Source organism: Ovis canadensis, chromosome 17, assembly GCF_042477335.2.
Source record: "Ovis canadensis isolate MfBH-ARS-UI-01 breed Bighorn chromosome 17, ARS-UI_OviCan_v2, whole genome shotgun sequence".
Lineage (NCBI taxonomy): Eukaryota > Metazoa > Chordata > Mammalia > Artiodactyla > Bovidae > Ovis > Ovis canadensis.
In genome coordinates, this window is record NC_091261.1 from 34,546,703 (window position 1) to 34,568,582 (window position 21,880).

Consider the following 21,880-nt stretch of genomic DNA (forward strand, 5'->3'; position numbering starts at 1 on the left):
TGAGAATATGGTGGTGACTCATTTAGACACAATTTTTGCTTTTGTGGAATTTTCACTTTAAAGATGTTGGTAATGGTGGTGGTATAGCTTGTGTGTGAGTGTTGAGGATAGTGACCAATGGTAAAAAATAACAAATGAGTCTGTATTTATATATGCTGCAATGGGATTGATAAGGAGGTTTTCACATAGCAAGTAGTTAAACAGAACAGTTCCTAAGCCTATAATTTACTAGTACCTCCTGCAGTTGGACATAACAGCAAACATCAGAAGATGCAGTTACACACCAAGATAAGATATCAGGAACTGCAATCAGAAGAAAAGATTTTTCTTTAAAGATAGAATTATCAAACTACAGGAAAAAGACTTTATATATAGAACATCTTTTCAGGTATTTGGAATTTGTCACTTGTAGCCAGAACGTGGGACCATGCAGAAAAGTTGTTGCTTCATAAAACTTTTCTACCTAATTACAGAAATGGTCCTGGCAAGAGAACAGCAGAGGTAATTACACAACCTGAACTGGTATCAACCTGTTCACATTCTTCCATAAGGCTCACCTTCAGAGAAGAGCATGAATGAGGAGAAATCATTAACACCTAGAGGATCAGTTCCCAGTGACCCAGTCTTGAACCACTTTCTCTTCTGCTCTGACTCCTGTGGATCATAATGCAGAAACTTTGGAGGGTTAAGCCTGTAGAACCTGGGACACCATTTTCTAGATAGGAATTTGGCTGACTAAAGCTAACGGCAGCAGTGTAGACAAGTAGAGGCTAAAATGATGAGATGAGCAGAACATATTTCTGTCCAAAGTAGACAAGAGATCCCCAGCTGGGTGTCAGGAAATCATCTCTGTGTGAATAACCAGTAATGAGATGAACACCTTCATGAAAAATATTAGATCTTCCCTGGTTACAGGAATAAGGCAGGAGTCCCCAATCCTTCTCTATTCATCAAGGTTAGAGCCAATAAATGGAGAAGGCAATGGCACCCCATTCCAGTACTCTTGCTTGGAAAATCCCATGGATGGAGGAGCTTGATAGGCTGCAGTCCATGGTGTTGCTAAGAGTTAGACATGACCGAGCGACTTCACTTTCACTTTTCACTTTCATGCATTGGAGAAGGAAATGGCAACCCACTCCAGTGTTCTTGCCTGGAAAATCCCAGGGATGGGGGAGCCTGGTGGGCTGCTGTCTATGGGGTCACACAGAGTAGGACACAACTGAAGTGACTTAGCAGCAGCAGCAGCAGCAGAGCCAATACAATTCTCTTACAGTAGTACATAGGTTCACCAAGAAAAGGATAGCTGGCCAAGAACAGCATCTCAGACTTCTTCACTCCCTTAGTTCTTCCTTGCCTACCCTTGGTAGGGTTGAAGAGATTTGGGCATAATAGTACAATGGATTTGTGTTATGAAAGGTGATAATACATGGTGATAGATGAGTCTGATCACTAACTGAAAAAACTGAGAATACAAGGTGAGCAGCTTTCTTAGCTTTGGCAACAGGGATTAAACAGAAAGATGAAGTTGGAGCTCTGGAGCAAGGAGAAAGGGTACAAGTAAAGTAGGTAGGACAAAGTGACAAAATGCAGAACCTTTGGGCAGCCATCTGAGGACAGTCAGATCGGAACTTTAAAACAAATGCTTTTCAACATCAGTTGTATGCCGAAAACTACATTACTAACAGTTGATTACACGACTGAGCAACTTTCACTTCACTTCACTTGACTACATCAGAGCAACCATTTCAGCAGACTTCAGAAACACTTTGGTCTCATTTGTATGAGAGATTTTATTTTATTCCATTCTATTCTATTTTTATTTTCTTTTATTTTTTTGGCCATACAGCTTGCATGATCAATCCCTCATGAAGGACTGAACTTGGGCCACAGCAGTGAAACTGCCAAGTCCTAATCACTGGACCACCAGGGAATTCCCCAAGAGATTTTTATTTTAAAGTCCATTTTCATACTCAGAATGGTTTGTGATTATGCATCCTTACATTATCCCTGCTTCATGTCTCCAGGACTCCATGTCTTTCACATTATCTTCACATTACACTTCTGAAATGTAATATAAACAAGTCATTTCTTAGATCAATTATTCCAATAGCTTTCCTTTAGAACAAATTCTGTAATACAGCCTAGCATGTGAGGCAATCTGGTCTATTGCTCTTACTTTGTTCTCATCTCAATTCCTGCCACTTCCTTCTTCACACTTTGTATTCCAGCAATATTAAGTGGATACTGGTTGATGCCAACATTTTAGTTGTGGTGGTCCTTGTTTAGTCGCTAAGTCATTTCCAACTCTTTGTGACTCTGTGGACTGTATCCTTTCAGGCTCCTCTGACCTTGGGATTTTCCAGGCAAGAATACCGGAGTGGGTTGTCATTTCCTTCTCCAGATCTTCCCAACCCAGGGATCGAACCTATGCCTCCTGCATTGGTGGGCAGATTCTTTACTGCTGAGCCACCAAGGAAGCCTGACACCAACATTATTTAGGTAACTTCCCCATAGTTCACAAAAAGAGAGCTTGGTCTTCTTTAGTACCATCTTCTCTGCAAAATCTTCTTTTGGTTCTTACAAGAGAAGGCAGTGGCACCCCACTCCAGTACTCTTGCCTGGAGAATCCCAGGGATGGGGGAGCCTGGTGGGCTTCTGTCAATGGGGTCATACAGAGTCAGACACGACTGAAGTGACTTAGCAGCAACAGATAGACTTACTCATATATCTCCTTTGCTAAATTTCTATCTTATACATTCTTAGCTACTGAATTTACGTTGTTTTAAAATTGTTGCTGTAGTCTTTTTTTTTTCTAATAAGAGCCTTGAAACTTTCAGGGAAAGATGTTGTATCATATTCAGTTTAATTTCTTTAATGCCTGTATTTTTACTGGCAAATGATATTTTGGATTGATTTGAACTTTTGATCAAGAACTGCTAGTAATCAAATATTATTTTTGTGACATTTTTATATGCTCTGAAGAAGTACCACTTTGATACATAAATCATATACCTCATTCTAAGGAAATTAACACTATTTTGGCAAAGAAAAAAATGAGAAAACAGTTACAACTGAAGAGAGACCATAATTGTTAAATAAAATTGAAACAAACTAAAAGATGCAATATTACACTTTGGAGTAAATACTGAACAAAACACTATCTAAATATAAGAAAAAAGCTTCATTTATGTTCTTGCTTTCTATTAAGATTATAAGAAACATTTTGAACAGAAATAAGGAAAATTTTATCAATAGTTTGACTACATCAGAGCAATGATTCAAGTAGATGTCAGAAACTGGTCTAATTAGTACAAGAGATTTCTGTTTTAAAATGCATTTTCATACTCAAAATAGCTGTTTACTCATTTCTTCATAATATATACTGAGTTAAGCACTATTTCCGTTAACATCAATATCAGTGAATAGAAACACTAACAAACATTTTTTCCTGCCATTTAAGCAAAATAGCATCTTATGTCCTCTAATTCTGAATGCTGTAAGTCACCCACACAAAAAATATACTGGTACTCTGGTGATTGCGCCAAATAACATAAGATGGACAAACTTACAATGTATTTCAAAATGAGGCAAAACAGAGATTTCTGTGGTGGTCCAGCAATTAAGACTCCATGCTTCCACTGCCGGAGAAGGCAACGGCACCCCACTCCAGTGCTCTTGCCTGGAAAATCCCAAGGACAGAGGAGCCTGGTAGGCGCAGTCCATGGGGTCCCTAAGAGTCGGACACGACTGAGCGACTTCACTTTCACTTTCCACTTTCATGCATGGGAGAAGGAAATGGCAACCCACTCCAGTGTTCTTGCCTGGAGAATCCCGGGGATGGGGGAGTCTGGGGGGCTGCCGTCTATGGGGTCCAACAGAGTCGGACACTACTGAAGCGACAGCCGCAGCAGCAGCAGCAGCAGCAGCAGCAGCAGCTTCCACTGCAGAGGGTACAGGTTCAGTTCCTGGTCTGGTAACTGAGAAACTGCATGCCACACTGTGCAGTCCAAAAAAAAAAAAAAAAAAAGAGGCAAATTGTTGGCACTTAATTGAGATATTTTCAGAATATTTGAGGAATTAAGAAGACATGCAAGTCAGCAATATGCAAACCTGCAACAATTGGGTAAGGAAAGTACAAGACAATGAACATTGGCAGTATCAATTTTAAGTCAAAGTCTACCAAACCCAGTGAATTCATGCCAAAATTAAGTACAAATACACGATGCATATGCTAAATAAATTGTTTCCAAAAAGGAAAAGTAATCAGTGTCAGCTGGACTACTGAGAGAAAAAATTATTGATGAAAACAGGGCTCAAGGATAATAAAATTTAGATAATCAAAGGGGAAGTATATATTTAGAAGAATTAACTGTATGTACATATAAAACAAATGATGAATTAGCCTGACAGAAGATATATGTAGCTAGGATAGAACTGATACTGCACAGTTTTGGTACTCATTTGTTATTTTATACTGAAATCTTATGAAAGAACTGTTAGTAAGATTATGCTAGCAGCACAATGCACACTGGACTGGCATATAAACAAAAGAAGATGAATGAATAAAACTTGTCCAATAATACACAAGGAAATGAGGCAAGAGCAGTGGTAATGAGAATAGAAACAAAGGGCAAAGGGTAAAAGACATCCCAAATTAAGAAATTATTGAATCAACACAACTGACAAAATGATGAGATTTAGAAAATTAAAGAGAAGAAAGAATCATAGATGCTTAAAAACGCTTACTTTGTTAAAACATAAAAAAATGAAAGCAGTATAATGAGTAGTATAAATAAGAAGCATGACTGGTGGTCATTTAACAAATTGAAGTTGGGGAAACAGTGGAAACAGTATCAGACTTCATTTTTGGGGGCTCCAAAATCACTGCAGATGGTGACTGCAGCCATGAAATTAAAAGATGCTTACTCCTTGGAAGAAAAGTTATGACCAACCTAGATAGCATATTCAAAAGCAGAGATATTACTTTGCCAACAAAGGTCCGTCTAGTCAAAGCTGTTTTTTTCAGTGGTTATGTATGGACGTGAGAGTTGGACTGTGAAGAAAGCTGAGCGCCGGAGCATTGACGCTTTTGAACTGTGGTGTTGGAGAAGACTTGCAAGTCCCTTGGACTGCAAGGAGATCTAGCCAGTCCATTCTGAAGGAGATCAGACCTGATATTTCTTTGGAAGGAATAATGCTAAAGCTGAAACTCCAGTACTTTGGCCACCTCATGCAGAGTTGACTCATTGGAAAAGACTCTGGGAGGGGCTGGGGGCAGGAGGAGAAGGGGACGACAGAGGATGAGATGGCTGGATGGCATCACTGACTCGATGGATGTGAGTCTGAGTGAACTCTGGGAGTTGGTGATGGACAGGGAGGCCTGGCGTGCTGCGATTCATGGGGTCGCAAAGAGTCGGACACGACTGAGTGACTGAGCTGAACTGAACTGAACTGAACTGAACCTTTCACTTATAAGTTGATTAGAGACAAGAATTTAAGACTAAATTTTAAGATTAAACCGGAAACTCTTCTTTGCTTTTCACAAAATGTTTATTAAGATTACACTAAAGTAAAATGGAAAATAAATGAGTTTGAAATATTCTGATATCTGCTATAGCTAAATTATTTAACGAAGAACTAATGTGATCTTAGGCACTTTTCCTAGAAATAAAAAGTCTTAGCAAAATTCTCAGGAAATGTACACTTAGAAACTTTCTTTTTTTTACAGATCTGCTAATACTGAATATGGTGACAACTTTTATTTACTTTGAACAATGCCAAATATTGTCTGAATTTTTTAAGTATGTGCTGGTATCCACTGTTGGTATCTACCACCTATGTCAGTGTTCTTTTTTTCCATTTTAATTGCACCTAGAAGATATATGGTTGAAGAAAAGATTACTTTATTTAAACAATGATCCTACAAGAGCAACACATATCAGAATAAATTTCACAAACAAAAAGCAGTAATCAGGATTCATTTGGGAGTTCTCATAGAATCATTATTCAACATTAGATAAGTTAAAAGCAATATGGATTTTATAGTGAAAATCACCTTCCAGTTTAGTTGTGTGTGTGTTTAATATATCACTGAGAATTTTGTAAGTATCATTATCTCTTGAAGGAAAAAAAAATTTTTTTTTTCCAACCCTTAGAGAAGACACCACTATGGGGACTCATTCATTTAGCCTTAAAGTCTTGTTAAGAGTGTAGCTCAAAGACCAACAGAATCTGCATCACACAGGGGCTTTTTGGAAGTGTAGAGTTTCTAGTTCCTTCCAAATTACTGAATCAGAATCTGCTTTCAAAAAAGATTCCTTCTGCATTTCAATGTCCATTAAAGTTTGAAAACCACCATAGATTAACCTTATATAACCCAATCCACACAATTCAATTTTGCAGGTAACATTCTTTAAAATGCATGATGATTCAAATTTAATGTTATACGTAAATGATGTTAAGGAATTTATTTAACTAGAAGAAATAAAACCGATGTTACCCAATGCCTATTCTCTGCCAGATATTGTTAGACATTTCCAAATCTAATTCATTTAATCTTTACAATACTCTTGAGGTAAGGAACACTATTTCCATGTTTCCAGGCGTGAAAAACAACGTCAGATTAAATATCTCATCTATTCCACGCAATGGATTCTTTCAGTAAATGCTGAGCACCTCATTCTCCAATTTAAGCCAGGAAATAAAACGAGTTTATGGTCCCTACTGCCATGGAATGTACAATATATTTAAGTTAGACAAACTCCAGGAAAATACAAGGTAGTGTAACTTTCTAAGAGTGAAAACTAAAGTTTTTCAAAACAGGTATAAGGGAAACTTCTGTTTGGAAAGAGCATCTACACAGCTTTGCCAAGTTGCCCCTGAATAAAAGAAGGCATGTAGTTTAGTAAGGGGATCCAGGGGGCACTTGAAGTTGAACATGGAAAGAATCCCGCAGAACTTTGTAGAACAAGGTACGGATGTTGGATCTTATCCAAGAGTCAAAGGAAGCCACTGGACGGTTTGAAGTTAGGAAGTGACAAGCCCAGATCCACACTTGGCAAAGCTCCCGCAGTAAGACTTCACGCCAGGGCCAGCGGGCGGGTGGGTTTATTAGGGCCACTCCCCTAGGCTGTCTTTCTCCACCCTGGTCACCGCCTCCTGCTCCTCAGCCAAGCCTTCGGAGGGGGCTGGGAAGTGAGCTAGAGGGGCGGGTGGGAAGAAAAACATTCTCCAAAAATATTAAAAAAGAAAACATCCCCCTTGGCAGCGAGTGCGCGGGAAGTTGAGCGCGCGAGTTCCGGGCTTCCCGTCCGCCCCCCGCAGGCCGCAGCCCGGAGCCCGGGTGAGCCCCCAGCCCCTGCTTGGCCGCCGCCGCCCACCGGGCCGCGGCCGTCAGTCCGTCCGTCCATCCACCCCGTCGATCTGTCCGCTTCCCCATCCCCCACCCGTCCTTCCCAGGGCTCCCCGCGGGGTCTGCAGGGAGGAAAACGGCCGGGGTCGATCAGGGCGCGCGGAGCCGGCTGAGCCCCCGGCCGCGCCCGGGCGGCGGCGCCAGCACGACCCGGTCCCGGGCGGTTCGGGGCTCCGAGGCCCCGCTTTCGCCGCCGCGCGCCGAGTCCCGGGTCGTCGCCTCAGCGGCCACTTGTGGAATTCTTCCCCGGAGGCTGTAACTTTAAACCGGCCTGAACAAGGCCTATTTTTATTTGGAAACCAGCGATCAAAGGGCTGAACCAGAGTGGAGAACCCTCAGATGGAGGGCCAGCCCGCCACCTGAAGATTGCTCACACACTGGCCGGGAAGGACAGGCTTGGCCTGGGAGCCTTTCTTTGAGATTTCAAAGTTCTCTCACCCCTGTTCCAGGATGGGCCGGTCTGGTTTGTGGGGGGTTTTGGAATGAGGATGATGCCTGAGCCTGGGGAGCCGTACATGCACCCCGACACTGAGCCTCAAAACCGTGACTCAGAGGCCACCACGCCTGAGCCCGGGCCACACTCCTGGAGAAATCACCCCAGGAGCTCTTTAGGGACCGGCTTCTGGTGGTGAGGCGCAAGATGAATATAGCAGCCAAGTACCGCCAGGCCTCCCTGTACGTGGGTGACCTCCATGCTGACGTCACTGAGGACCTGCTGTTCAAGAAGTTCAGCGCCGTGGGGCCAGTGTTGTCCATCCGCATCTGCAGGGACCTGGTCACCCGCCGCTCCCTGGGCTACGCCTATGTGAACTTTCTGCAGCTGGCGGATGCCCAGAAGGCGCTGGACACCATGAACTTTGACTTGATAAAGGGCAAATCCATCCGTCTCATGTGGTCTCAACGTGATGCCTACTTAAGGAAATCTGGAATTGGGAACGTGTTCATCAAGAATCTGGACAGATCCATTGATAACAAAACCCTTTATGAACACTTTTCAGCGTTTGGGAAGATCCTGTCCTCCAAGGTGATGAGTGATGATCATGGCTCCAGGGGCTATGCATTCGTGCACTTTCAAAACCAGATTGCTGCCGACAGGGCCATTGAGGAGATGAATGGGACACTGCTTAAGGACTGCAGGCTGTTTGTTGGCAGATTCAAAAGCCGCAAAGATCGAGAAGCCGAGTTTCAGAACAAAGCCCATGAATTCACCAATGTTTACATCAAAAATTTTGGAGATGAGATGGATGATGAGAGGCTGAAGGAAGTTTTCAGCAAATACGGCAAAACCCTGAGTGTTAAGGTTATGACAGATTCCAGTGGAAAATCCAAAGGCTTTGGCTTTGTGAGTTTTGATAGCCATGAGGCTGCCAAAAGGGCTGTTGAAGAAATGAATGGAAAGGACATAAACGGACAGCTGCTTTTTGTAGGCCGGGCACAGAAGAAAGCAGAGCGACAGGCTGAGTTAAAGCAAATGTTTGAGCAGCTGAAACATGAAAGATTTCGGCGGTGCCGGGGTGCGAAGCTCTATATTAAGAACCTGGATGAGACCATTGATGATGAAAAACTGCGGAGGGAATTTTCTTCATTTGGATCAATTAGCAGGGTTAAGGTAATGCAGGAAGAAGGGCGAAGCAAAGGGTTTGGCTTGATCTGCTTCTCCTCTGCGGAGGAGGCCACTAAAGCAATGACGGAGATGAACGGCCGCATCTTAGGCTCCAAGCCACTCAACATCGCCCTGGCCCAGAAACCCTAGGAGAGGAAAACTTTCTGCATCAGCCAGTGTGTGCTGCAGACTGAGGAATGTTAGTGATTTCTGCCTGAATTCTCCTCAGTAAATTTAAATTCCAGCTGATGGCTGGTTACTTTAGTAAACGTTGTGATGGAAAGTTTTGTATACAAAGCTATTTATTTTCCTTTGGAGAAAAAAATAATTGAATCTTAGAACCTTGGTTCTTTTTACAGAGGCACACCATGTAATTATAATATGGTATATTTTTCCGATTTTGATAGTGTTCATAGTAATAAGTATAATTAGATATATTTTTACTACATTTTGAACCAACTGAAGTGTGGTAATTATTTGTGTTTTTTGCATAATTTTTCTTATTTTAATAGTATTGCTAGCTTTAAATTCTTCCATGAAAATATGCCCAAAGTAGTTCTTATACCTAAGCATTGGAAATTAATTTATTTTTATAAAAAGAAACTTTCTAATTTCTCATCTAATGTTTTTAAAAGAAACCAAAGTTTAAAAATTCCTACTACAAACTCAGTATCTAATTTCATTTTGAATTAATGTTTAAAATAGTAGAAAATCATTGAATTTTCTTTCGGTTTTTATCCTGAAATGATTGTTTTTCTGATGGCTAAAATTAATGATGGAATTACTTTAATGTTGCCTACAAATCTGCTTTATAGGATATTTTACTGTTCTTTCTATTGATTGACATAATTCAGGTGCTTGCTGGTTATCAGATTTGTGAGTTGAGTAGTAAAACCTTAACTTCTACATTCCTTAAGTTATAACCCTGTATCAATTCAGGTCAAAAATTGGCCTTTGTATGCAGCATAAAATTATGCCTTAAGTTTTGAATCAGGAACCAATATTATGTAAGTCATATATAGGGAACATAGAAATTTTGTTTAACAACTGTGTTTTCTAATCTCTGTTATATGTTGTTCCATGTAGTGATACTATCTCAGGGTTCCAGAAAAGTAAAACTTCCCTATTTTTATGACCTCCATGTCCCTTTTACTAGACTTTAAGAGCTTTGTAACCCTTTAAAGCTGACTTTTAGCTTTGATTAATCAGAAGCTCACTAACTGATTTTCTGATAAATTGAAGTTATATCGCTTAGCCTGTTGTCCAGAATAATTTTGATTTCAGTCCCATTTCCAGACTTTTCTTCTCTCCTGCCTTTCCTTTATATGATGTGGTTCCTCTATACTTTTTAAAAAGGGTTTTATTATACTGACTTTTACTGTGTACTATTTGAAATCCAGTTTGGAAATAGATGCAAGAGTTATTTACATTTAACTAATTACTTTTAAAATTCTGATTTTCTCATACCAAAAAGGTGTCTAGAAAATAGTTTTGTTTTTGTTGTTTTATTTTTTTTTCTCTGCTTAGTTGCTCCCTGTAACCATATATCCAAGTCTTCTGTTTCATATATTACCAGCACAGTATTATAGAAATATTAAAATATTTTACTTCAGCAATACTTGAGCTGTGAAAGAATGAGAAAATCTGTTTCTGTTTATTTTTCTATCAAATACATGAACATTCATTGCACATTTTCTAAATTAAAAGTATCTTTTAGACAAGGAAAAAATTATAGCAACATATAATCCTACTGTGGAGACAGAGCTTCTGTTACAATATGTTGCATCTCCTCCCCAATTTTTTCTATACATATACACGTAATTTAACAAAAATAGAATCATACTTGTAAACCTTCTTAAAACTGCTTACTTAATTTGACAGTATGACACAGTCAGCTTCCATGGGTAGTTGGAAGTAAGTATTTGCACTATAATTTTAATGATTTTTATCTTCCTTTTAATGTTTGTACCATAATGTAACAATTTTCTCTTGATAAACATATAGGTTACTAGATTATTTTTTCCATTTTCCTTTTTTGTTCTATCATAAACAACTTGGAGATAAACACCCTTGCAAACTCATATATGCTGATATATATAATTAATTTATTAAGAAAATGTGTGATTCATTGGAATTAATGTTTAAAAGGACAATTTAAAAACTAATTTTGATAAATATTACCCAAATGCTGTTTAGAAACTTGTGCCACTTAACATTTCCACTGTGAAAAAAGAAATTTCCATTGTGAGTAGGACTGCTCATTTCCATATAATAAGAGGGATTTTGCTTACTCTGTTGTCTGATTCAACATGATATGTAAAAACAAAATATTTCATGATTATTTATTTTACTACTTTATTACCTCAAAATTTAAACAGCATTTCTTGTAATTACTGAACATTTATATTTTCATATTTTTGTAAATGATGTTAGTTTATTTTCATGATCTTAATGTGTTTTCCTGAGGGGGGTGTTTTTTATTTATATGGAGTTGTTAGACTTCTTTTCGCTGATACTTTCATCTTGTTTATAGTTTTGAGGGTCATTTCAAAATTAAATTTTTAACCTCAAATTTTTCAAACTCTTAGTTTGGTGGCTTTAATGTTATATTTTAAAACACTTTAAACACCTGAAATATACAAACCCCCCCCCATACACACATACATATGTATTGTCAATTCATATGTATTGTCTTCTATGACTTTCAGAGTTTCATATTCTCAGTACTTTCTAAGCAAAGCTTTTGTGTATACAGTATCTTATTCACAACTTATACTAAATATTTTTTAAAGTATGTTGCTTTTCACTTCTATTAACATATTTTGGTAAATACTGATTTACTGTAAAAGTGTATGTGAAATCCATATGCCAATTATAATTCTTTAGCTCTTTGGATTACTGTATTGAGAAGTATTTACCTGCAAAGCAGAGAGCTTTTAAGAAAGGGCGCCAGGCAACAGGACTAGAACTGTAGTACACATATCAAGCCTTGACATCTTTTTCTGGAAAATCTATTTTATAAAAATGTTCATGTATTTGAACAAAAGTTCACAGTACTTGTAAATGGATTATCAAGATAATATCAGGGAACTGAATTGTCTTCTCACATGTGTGAGGATTTAATAGGGCATAATGTCAGTTGTTTAGGTGAATTGTGGCTATAGTTTTATGACACACTAATATGCCATTTTAGTAAAAATTTCTTATTTTTAACATTTACCTTAAGAAATGACTGTCAGTTTACAAAAAGTTTACAAAAAATCCTGTAGGTTTTGATTATTTAAACTTTACTTTTTCTAAATTTTGTGTGTGTATGATCCTATCAAGTTCTTGTGGCGTCAGAGATTCAGGCATTAAAGAAACTTTACTCTTTTTAAGTCCAAGTGCCTTGATAAAGGAAAAGAATCTTCACTTTCTAATAAGTAGTCCTGTAAAAGCTAATTTCCATAGAGATGCCTCAAGCCACTGCTTCTGCTCTCCCTTCTCTGTCCTCACACACGTTGCCAAGTTTGTTATACAGATGTCTGCTTGTACAGCCAATTGAATAAATATGTGCCTTTTGAAATTTTATTTTTTAAAATTTTAAGTTGATTTATTGTTGGTAAAAATAAGTTTTTAAAGTAGTTTAGAATTGATGCTTTCATGTTCTTAACATTTGTATAAATCCATTGAAAAGAGATCAAATAAAGTCTGAATCTTTCAATGGTGTCCAAAATCCTCATGTCCAAAAATTATTTTTACTTACTTATTTTTAAGTATTTATGATTTTCTAGCAATCAGTTTCTCATAAGAGTAAATTGAAAACAACTTTCATTTTTAAATGAAGATACTCATTCATATTTTATGTTTTAAAAGACCAGTTCTCATATGAACTAGTATTTTTTTTTAAGTTCTTCATAATTGTGGGACCATGGTTGAAAAGAACCTCTAAGTTTTCATGAGGGACTATTTTAAAGACACTTTTGAATTTTATTGTTAAAGCAAAATTTAACTAATATTTTGAGGATTTCAAATTAGCTTACTTGTATTATATTTAGAAAATGTACATCATAATGTAATTTTTAAAGTAAATAATAAAATAATACATCAAAAAGATAGTTTTTAAATATATAAAGGGTCAAACAAATTAAATAACCTCAAGATATCTTTGGCTTCAAGTAATAGAAAATCCATCTCACATTAGAAAAGGAAATTTTATTAAAATATTCAGACTTAAGGTATCTTCATGCAAGGTATATGAAAACATCTATATTGGTTCTAGAGTCTTTTAGCTCTTCACTCTCTGTATCTCAGCGTCATCATCAGGGAGAGAGTCAGGGTGTTTACAAGAATCCCTGTCATCACACTGAGACACAGTAACATTCATAGTATAATACCTTTCCTAGAAACCTTTTAACAACTTTCTCTCTCAGTTCTCATTGTCCATTATTGATATGTATCTTCTATAAGATCTGCCATTAGAATTAAGAAATAAGTCAACTTTCTGTGCAGAATGGGCTTATGAATGAAAGAAATTCCAGCAGGAATGGAGATATTAATAGGTGTATGCATCCACTAAACCCTGGATTTATTTTTTATCATTTATATCTAATTTTTAATTTCAGTACTTACTGGATATTTTCTCCTGCTAACATTAACTTACAATTAGGTCTTAAAGTTTCTCCCTGCAAATCATTTTCAATACTTGAGTCAAACTCACCAGTTTCTTCTCCCTCAGGTTGTATAATCATAGGGACTAAATTGTGCAATATATTCTGTATAAAACTGAATTCATTTTTGTTTAGTAATGGGAATTGTGTTTTCACATGTCATGCTTTATTAGATCTAAATTAGGTATCTATTGAAAATTTTACTGGAAAGTTCAAATTCAATTTAGTCACCCCAGTGGGTTTCCAACCTTCCCAGGTGGCACAGTGATAGAGAATCCAGCTGCTGATGCAGGAGACGTGAGAGACGTGGGTTCAGTCCCTGGGTCGGTAAGATCCCCTGGATACTCACTCTAGCACTGTTGCCCGGAAAATTTATGGACAGAGGAGAATGGTGGGCTACAGTCCGTGGGGTCGCAAAAAGTCAGAGATGACTGGGCATACTTCATACAATGGGTTTCCACCAAAAATAATTATCAACAGGTTACAAAAGGTCAAGAATATTTCAAATATAACTCTACATTTAATAAGGTATTTGTTTCTTGAGCTCTAATTTAGTCTAAGTCAAGTATATCTTCATGTATGTTAGTTAAAATTTTAGAATCATACCACCAGAAGGAAAGAATTTACTTTGTATCACCAGCTAATGAGATATTCTGTATAAAGAATGTTTTAAAAAAAAATTCCCACTGACAATGTAATAGAAAAATCTTGAAAAAGCATCTACAAAGTTAGGTGCCTACAAAATGGCCCCAATATATAAAATGAATCTAAATAACACAAACCTAAAAGGATGGGCACTCATTTTCTTTACTAAAGAATATATATTAGATCCTTTAATACATTAAAATTGTCAGAATGAGCAAAACTGGACTTATCCAAACTTTTCAGTTTAATTTTTCCTGTATTACACAAATTTAGTATAACCTCACATTTTAACTATGCACTGTAAGAAAACAAAAAACAGAGGTACTAAATTCCGAATTCCACATTTACTTGTATTTGTATCTGTTAAGATCAGATTGTTTTGTAAGTTTATTCAGAGGAAGTATTTATAGCTCCTTTTTGTTTTTGTCTAATGGTCAGGTCTAAGAGTTTATAAAATATTTTTAACTATATTGAAGTTCCCCTGAATGACACAATTGAACCCATCAATTAAGAAAAGAAAAATGATCCTCTTAGTAGCATTCTTTGTCATAGAAGAGGCTTAACTTCTGAGAGATCTTGGCAGTTTAGACAGTGATGTCACATCGCAAGTTGTTAACCCATTCATATTTACATCACCTTAGATATTAAAATCATCCCTGGTTAAGTTCTGCCAAATGCTAACAGCACATCTGAGTTTCAAATGTAATGCCACTGACATGGAGGATGTTGCTATTAATTTTTTTTTGCATACAGTGAATATTGGTTATGATTCACTGTGTTGTATGTGTCTGAATCTTTTTAATTGGTGTTTCCATGGAATATTCTTATCTCAGAAAACCATATCTGACAGTGTGTTTTGAATCACAATTTTGATTTATATTCCATGTCGTTTTGTACATGTGCCAGTGGAATACCAATACACCACAATTTTGACATATTGCTAAATCTAGTTCCTTGAAGTTAAAATAAACCTTTACAATAGTAATTCCAGCAAATCTTTGTTAAGCAAAAAAGTGCCTCAATTTGAATGCAAGTCAGATGTTAGAATTATTTTGACACATCATTATTTTACTGAATTACCAAGGGAACTGTTGGTAATAATAATCTAGTATTATCCACTACTCTATTCACTTATATTTCATGCATAGTACTGAGGTTGTATGGTTATTTCATTTTTATTTTAATTTACTATTTAATTATTTTAAACCAAAATATGTTGCAACCTCTCATAGCCATGTCACATGTAAATCTTTACCATGCCTAATATATGCATTTTATTTTGGTCCTGGTGTCTCTTTTTGTCCTATTCTTATGCTATGATTTCTCTTGGTCAGTTTGCTAGAAAGAAACTGTTCTTATTTCAGTTTTTTTAAAGTGTCATCCTAAACCCTGAGTCGCTCAAAGCTTTAACTTTTTCTCAGATAGTATGCTGTCTGTTACATGGAGTAAAAGAGATCTTCTAACTGGTTAATTAAAAAAAGAGACAGAGAGCAGGATTTATTGCCAGATCAAAATAAGTAAGAGATCTTCCTTTGAAAATGAAGTATTCTTTTCTTTTCTTTGCTTTTTTTTTTTTTCTTACAAGGGCTAAGAGAGGCTTTCTATAGACTGTTACATTATAGAGGCAGCAATACCTGTTTTGAAATTAGACCATATGGCATATTGTTTTAGGGAGGAAAAAAGCAAGCATTTACAAAAGATCAGGGAGGCTCATCTTCAAACAATTAGAATGTTATTTTTAAATATTTTATTATTGCTATTTTAATTAACAACTCATTCTCCCTAACTATGTGTGTGTGGTTTTTTTTCCCCTCATTTTAGGGCATAGATTGGATATATTTCTTAGTGGGATACCTATTATTTTAGCAGGAACATGTGATGGAAACTGTCCTGCCTTTGTAAGAGAAAAAGTAAAGCAAATCATCAGTTCTTAAAAAGAAAATATTGGGTAGAGAAATAACATTCAGTAGCAAATCATTACATCTAAATGAAGTCTATTATTAGGGATCAACTTGGGAAGTTGAATGAATGATGCAATTTTGAAAATTATCATGTCCTCTTAGACTGAGTTATAAATCACATATCATAAAAGTAATCATTTTCAAATGTATGATTCACTGGTTTGTAGTATATTCAAAGGGTTGTGTGAAATCACCTTTATCCAGTTGTAGAATATTTTTTATCATATCAGAAGAAACTTCATATATCCAAGAGCAGTTAATCCCATTTTCTCCTCCTAAAACCTAGCTAACACAAATCTATATCTCTAGAATTTGCCTGTTTTGGACATTTGATGTAAGTGCTATCGTATGTTACCTTTTGTGTTTAGGTTCCTTTGCCTAGCTTAATGTTTTAAGATCTTCATATTGCAGCTTATATCAGTACTCAATTCCTTTTTATGCATGAATATTATCTATTTATATGGATATACCACATTTTTGGGGGCTTCCCTCATAGCTCAGCAGTAAAGACTCCACCTGCAATGCAGGAGACATTGGTTCAATCCCCTGAAGAAAGACATGGCAACCTATTTCATTATTCTTGTCTGGGAAATCCCATGGACAGAAGAGTGGAAATGGCTTGCTGTTGTTGATATTCAAAAGCTTAATATTTTACATTTAGATCTACAGTCTACCTGCCAGGGTCATGTAGTCTTTATTACATCATACTCTTTATATCAGAATAAATCCTTTCATCTTGTTATTCTTACTAAAGATTTACTTGGTTATTCTTAGTTATCTGATTATTCATAGAAATGAAAAAACAAAACTTATGAAGTTTCATACATCTGTTTGTGCACATATATGCACATGCATATAAACATGTATTCCTTTTGGGAATTCATTGTGATCATATTGATTCTGAGTTGAAAGCCTACTGTTTAGTCTTCTAGCTCATGAAAATGGATATCACTTTAATTGTACTCCTTAATTTTTTCAACTATAGTATGTAGTTCTTGTTTAGAGTCTTGCATATTTTTAGTCTTGTTCCTAGCTGTGTATGATATTTTTGTTATTATAAAATGTTTTGATGTTATTTCTTATTTTTACTGTGTTATAGTAAAATGTTTTTATTATTCTAAAAAAGTAGAAATATATTTGTTTATAACATAATGCCTAGCTATCCAACCTCCTTGCCATACATTAATGATTATTTACTTTTTTGTATGAACCACAATATGTTAACTGATTGTAATCAATTATCTATGGGATATTGAGTGTTCTCGCTACTCAGTTTTGTCAATTGCAAAAAAAAAAAATACAAGTTAATGCATTTGCAGTTTCTAATGTTCCAACATTTAACATGTAATATATTTAAGTATATAAATTTTAAAGTTAGTAGTGAAGTGTAGTTTAAACAAGCTATATTCTTTTTCTGATTTCCCTCATCAAGCTGTGGTCATGAGATTAACTGAGGATTCTAGGTCACTGTTCATCACGTGTTTCTTTCCAAACTACACAAGTAACAGAAATTTCCCCTTTACTTAAGCAGCTTTGCAAACAGCTTTGTATTCTTTAGGAATCTGAATTAATTTGGAAAGAGATTGCTGTTAAGACTATTTTACATTTGTAGTTTTCTATTTGATTCTTTTTCTTTTATTTGATATATGTTCTTAAGGTATTTTCATTGCCTATTACTCTACAGCCTAGAATTACCATCATCTTCTTCCAAATTGCTCAAAGGAATCCCGTTTTATTCATTCTTTCTCAGAAAACTATATAGATCATTTGGGTGATGTTACAACCAAACAGTCAAAGCAATAACAGCTTGAGTGCCAAGACTGGCATTACACAAACTTAATTAATTTTTTACTTATTGAACCTTATTTCTTTAGTAGGTCCACAAACTCACAAGTACTTCTATCATATCCTAGAAAGGACATGGAAATGCAAGGAGCTATATAAACTATCACTCTAACTTTTAATATGTTCTGAGGATCAGAGAACATCAACATTGTTGGAAATAAGTATTTTATGCTCTCTTAACTCTTCTGAACAAAGCAATGGGCAGGCTCCTGTAGATGGTCAAGCATTCCACATATGGTCATATTATGTTGTCCACAGCTGACTAAAATAATGATGGGAAACAGATCAAAGACAGGCCTCTGTATGCTGACTTTTGAAAATCAGCAATAGGCAAACAAAAGAGATCTATCCAACTATAACTTTAATTCAGTTGGGAACTGGTTGAACCAATCAAATCTTGGTGCATCAAGTTATTCATACAGAAGGTACAAGGTGCAGGTGGTAATGACATACAAATCCTGAGAGGCAAAAAATAAAAAATCAAAGAGATGAAGAATTTTAAAACAAACCGAAAGTAAGCATATTGGTATTTTCACTGAAAAAGAAGTTCACATCACTGAAATACAATGGAGTAATAATCTGATCTTGGGATTAACTGTTTCTAATGTATGTTCCATAATCAGTTAGCCTTTAGTCTTATAGTACCTACTGGGGGTGCAGTCTCAAAAATGGCAGGATGATCCTGGTTCATTTCCAAGGCAAACTGTTCAACATCACAGTAATCCAAGTCTGAAACCACTGATACCAAAGAAGCTGAGGTTGACCAGTTCTATGAAGACCTATAATATCTTCTAGAACTAACACACACAAAAAAGATGTCCTTTTCATCATAGCGGATTGGAATGTAAAAGTAGGAAGTCAAGAGATACCCAGAATAACAGGCAAATTTGACCTTGAAGTACCAAATGCTGCAGGGCAAAGGCTAACAGAATTTTATTAAGAGAACACACTGGTCAAAGTAAACACTGTTTTCCAACAAACCAAAATGTGACACTAAACGTGGGCATCACCAGATGGTCAATATTGAACTCAGAATGATTTTATTTTTTGCAGCCAAAGATGGAGAAGCTCTACACAGTCAACAAAAATAAGACCTGGAGCTGACTGTGGCTCAGATCATGAGCTCCTTATGTCAAAATTCAGGCTTAAACTGAAGAAAGTAGGAAAAAGCCCTAGGCCATTCAGATATGACCTAAGTCAAATCCCTTATATTATACAGTGGAAGTGAGGAATAGATTCAAGGGACTAGATCTGGTAGATAGAGTACCCGAAGAACTATGGATGGAGGTTTGTATCATTGTTCAGGAGGTGGTGATCAAAACCATCCCCAACAAAAGGAAATGCAAGAAAGCAAAATGGTTGTCTGAGGAGGCCTTACAAATAGTGAGGAAAGAAGAGAAGTAACAGGCAGGGAGAAAGGAAAAGATATACACAACCAAAAGCAGAGTTCCAGAGAATGGTAAGGAGAGAGAAGACCTTCTTAAATGAACAATGCGAAGAAATAGAGGAAAACAATAGAATGGGTAAGACTAGAGATCTCTTCAAGAAAACTGGAGATATCAAAGGGAATATTTCATGCAAGGATAGGCAAGATTAAGGACAGAAGCAGTAAAGACCTAACAGAAGCAAAAGAGATTACGAAGAGGTAGCAAGAATACACAGAAAAACTATGCAAAAAAGGTCTTAATGACCTGAATAACTGTGATGGTGTGGCCATTCACCTAGAGCCCAACATCCTGGAGTGTGAAGTCAAGTGGGCTTTAGGAACCATTGCTACAAACGAAGCTGTGTAGATGTAGGTGATGGAATTTGAAATGAGCTATTTCAAATCCTAAAAGATGATGCTGCACTCAATATGCCAGCAAATCTAGAAAACTCAGCAGGGGTCACAGGACTGGAAAAGTTCAGTTTTCATTCCAATCTCAAAGAAATGCAATGCCAAAGAATGTTCAAACTACCATACAATTGCGTTTACTTCATATGCTATCAAGGTTATGCTGAAAAAGTTCTTCAGGCTAGGCTTCAGCAATACCTAAACCGTGAACTCCCAGATGTACAAGCTAGGTTTCAAAGAGGCAAAGGTGCCAGACTTCAAATTGCCAACACTGGATGGATCATGGGGAAAACAAGTCAGTTGCCAGGAAAACATTTACTTCTGTTCCATTGACTTTGTTAAAGCCTTTGACTGTGTGGATCATAACAAACTGTGGTGAATTCTTATAGAGATGGGAATACCAGACCACCTTATCTGTATGTGGGTCAAGAAGTTACTGTTAGAACCTTACATGGAATACGTGACCAGTTCAAAATTGGGAAAGAAGTACATCAAGGCTGTATATTGTCATCCTGTTTATTTAACTTATATGTAAAATACATCATGCAAAATACTGAGCTGGGTGAATCACAAGCTGGAATCAAGATCATATCATAACCTCAGATATGCAGATACCACTGTGATGGTAGAAAGGGAAGAACTAAAGAGCTTCTTTATGAAAGTGAAAGTGGAGAGTGAAAGCTGGCTTGAAACTCAGTATTAAAAAAAAAAAAACTGAGATCACTGTTCAGTTCAACATTTCATGGCAAGTAGATGGGGGAAAAAGTGGAAGCAGTGACAGATTTTATTTTCTTGAGCTCCAGAATCACTGTGGACAGTAACTGCAGCCATGAAATTTAAAAGCATTTGCTCCTTAGAATGAGAGCTATGAGAAACCTATAAATCATATTTAAAAACAGACATCACTTTGCCAAAAAAGGTCCATATATTCAAAGTTATCATTTACCCAGTATTCACATATGAATGTGAGAGCTGGACCATAAAGAAGGCTGAGCACTGAAGAATTGATGCTTTCAAACTGTGGTACTGGGGAAGATTCTTGAGAGTCCCCTGGACAGCAAGGAGATCAAACCTGCCAATGTTAAAGGATATCAACCCTGAATATTCATTGGAATATCTGCTGCTGAAGCTCCAATACTTTGGCCACCTTCTGTGAAGAGCTGACTCATTGGGAAAGATCCCAATGCTGGGAAAGGTTGAAGTCAAAAGCAGAAGGGGGCAGCAGAGGATGAGACGGGTAGATAGCATCACTAACTCAATGGACATGAATTTGAGAAAACTCTGGGAGATAGTGGAGGAGCCTGGTGTGCTACAGTCCATGGCATTGCAGAGTAAAATATGACTTAACAACTGAACAGCAGTAACCTGCTGGGGATGCACCATTGTGCAAAGGTACAAGATGGAATAAGAATAAAAGTGCTCCTATAGGGAGATGCATCAATTATGTTTGAATGCAGTAAACTGAAAGAATAGGAAGTAGGAAGTTATATTATATAGACAATTTCTTGTTGTTTCTAAGTTTTGTCCAACTCTTTTGTGACCCCATAGGTTACTCACCTGTCTTTACTGTCCATGGAATTTCCCAGGCAAGAATACTGGAATGGGATGCCATTTCTTTCTCCAAGGTATCTTCCTGACCCAGGAATCATACCTGCATCTACTGCATTATAGGTGGATTCTTTATTGCTGATGCACCAGGAAATGAGGCAAGCAAATTTATTTTCAAGGTATTGATAAATAAAGCCCTTTCCATGATAAACTTACAGATATGTAAGAGAGATCCACTAATGAATCCTTATTCTTCACTGAGTTTGGGAACATTCATTAAAGTAATCAAACATACTTCAGTCTGACAGCAAGATGGTAGTTGCAACATAGTTTTTCAGTCTCCTTTAATATCCAGCAGAAATGTAGTAATTAGGCACTTATGGT

At 36.8% G+C, this 21,880-nt stretch overlaps 1 protein-coding gene across 1 annotated transcript; it reads left to right on the forward strand.

Annotated features, from left to right (window-relative positions):
• Positions 1–7,195: 7,195 nt before the first annotated feature.
• On the forward strand, positions 7,196–12,729 carry PABPC4L (poly(A) binding protein cytoplasmic 4 like). The gene has a single exon (XM_069556603.1). It carries the CDS (start codon positions 8,052–8,054, stop codon positions 9,162–9,164), a length of 1,113 nt encoding a protein of 370 aa, XP_069412704.1. The 5' UTR covers positions 7,196–8,051; the 3' UTR covers positions 9,165–12,729.
• The last annotated feature ends 9,151 nt before the right edge of the window (positions 12,730–21,880 follow it).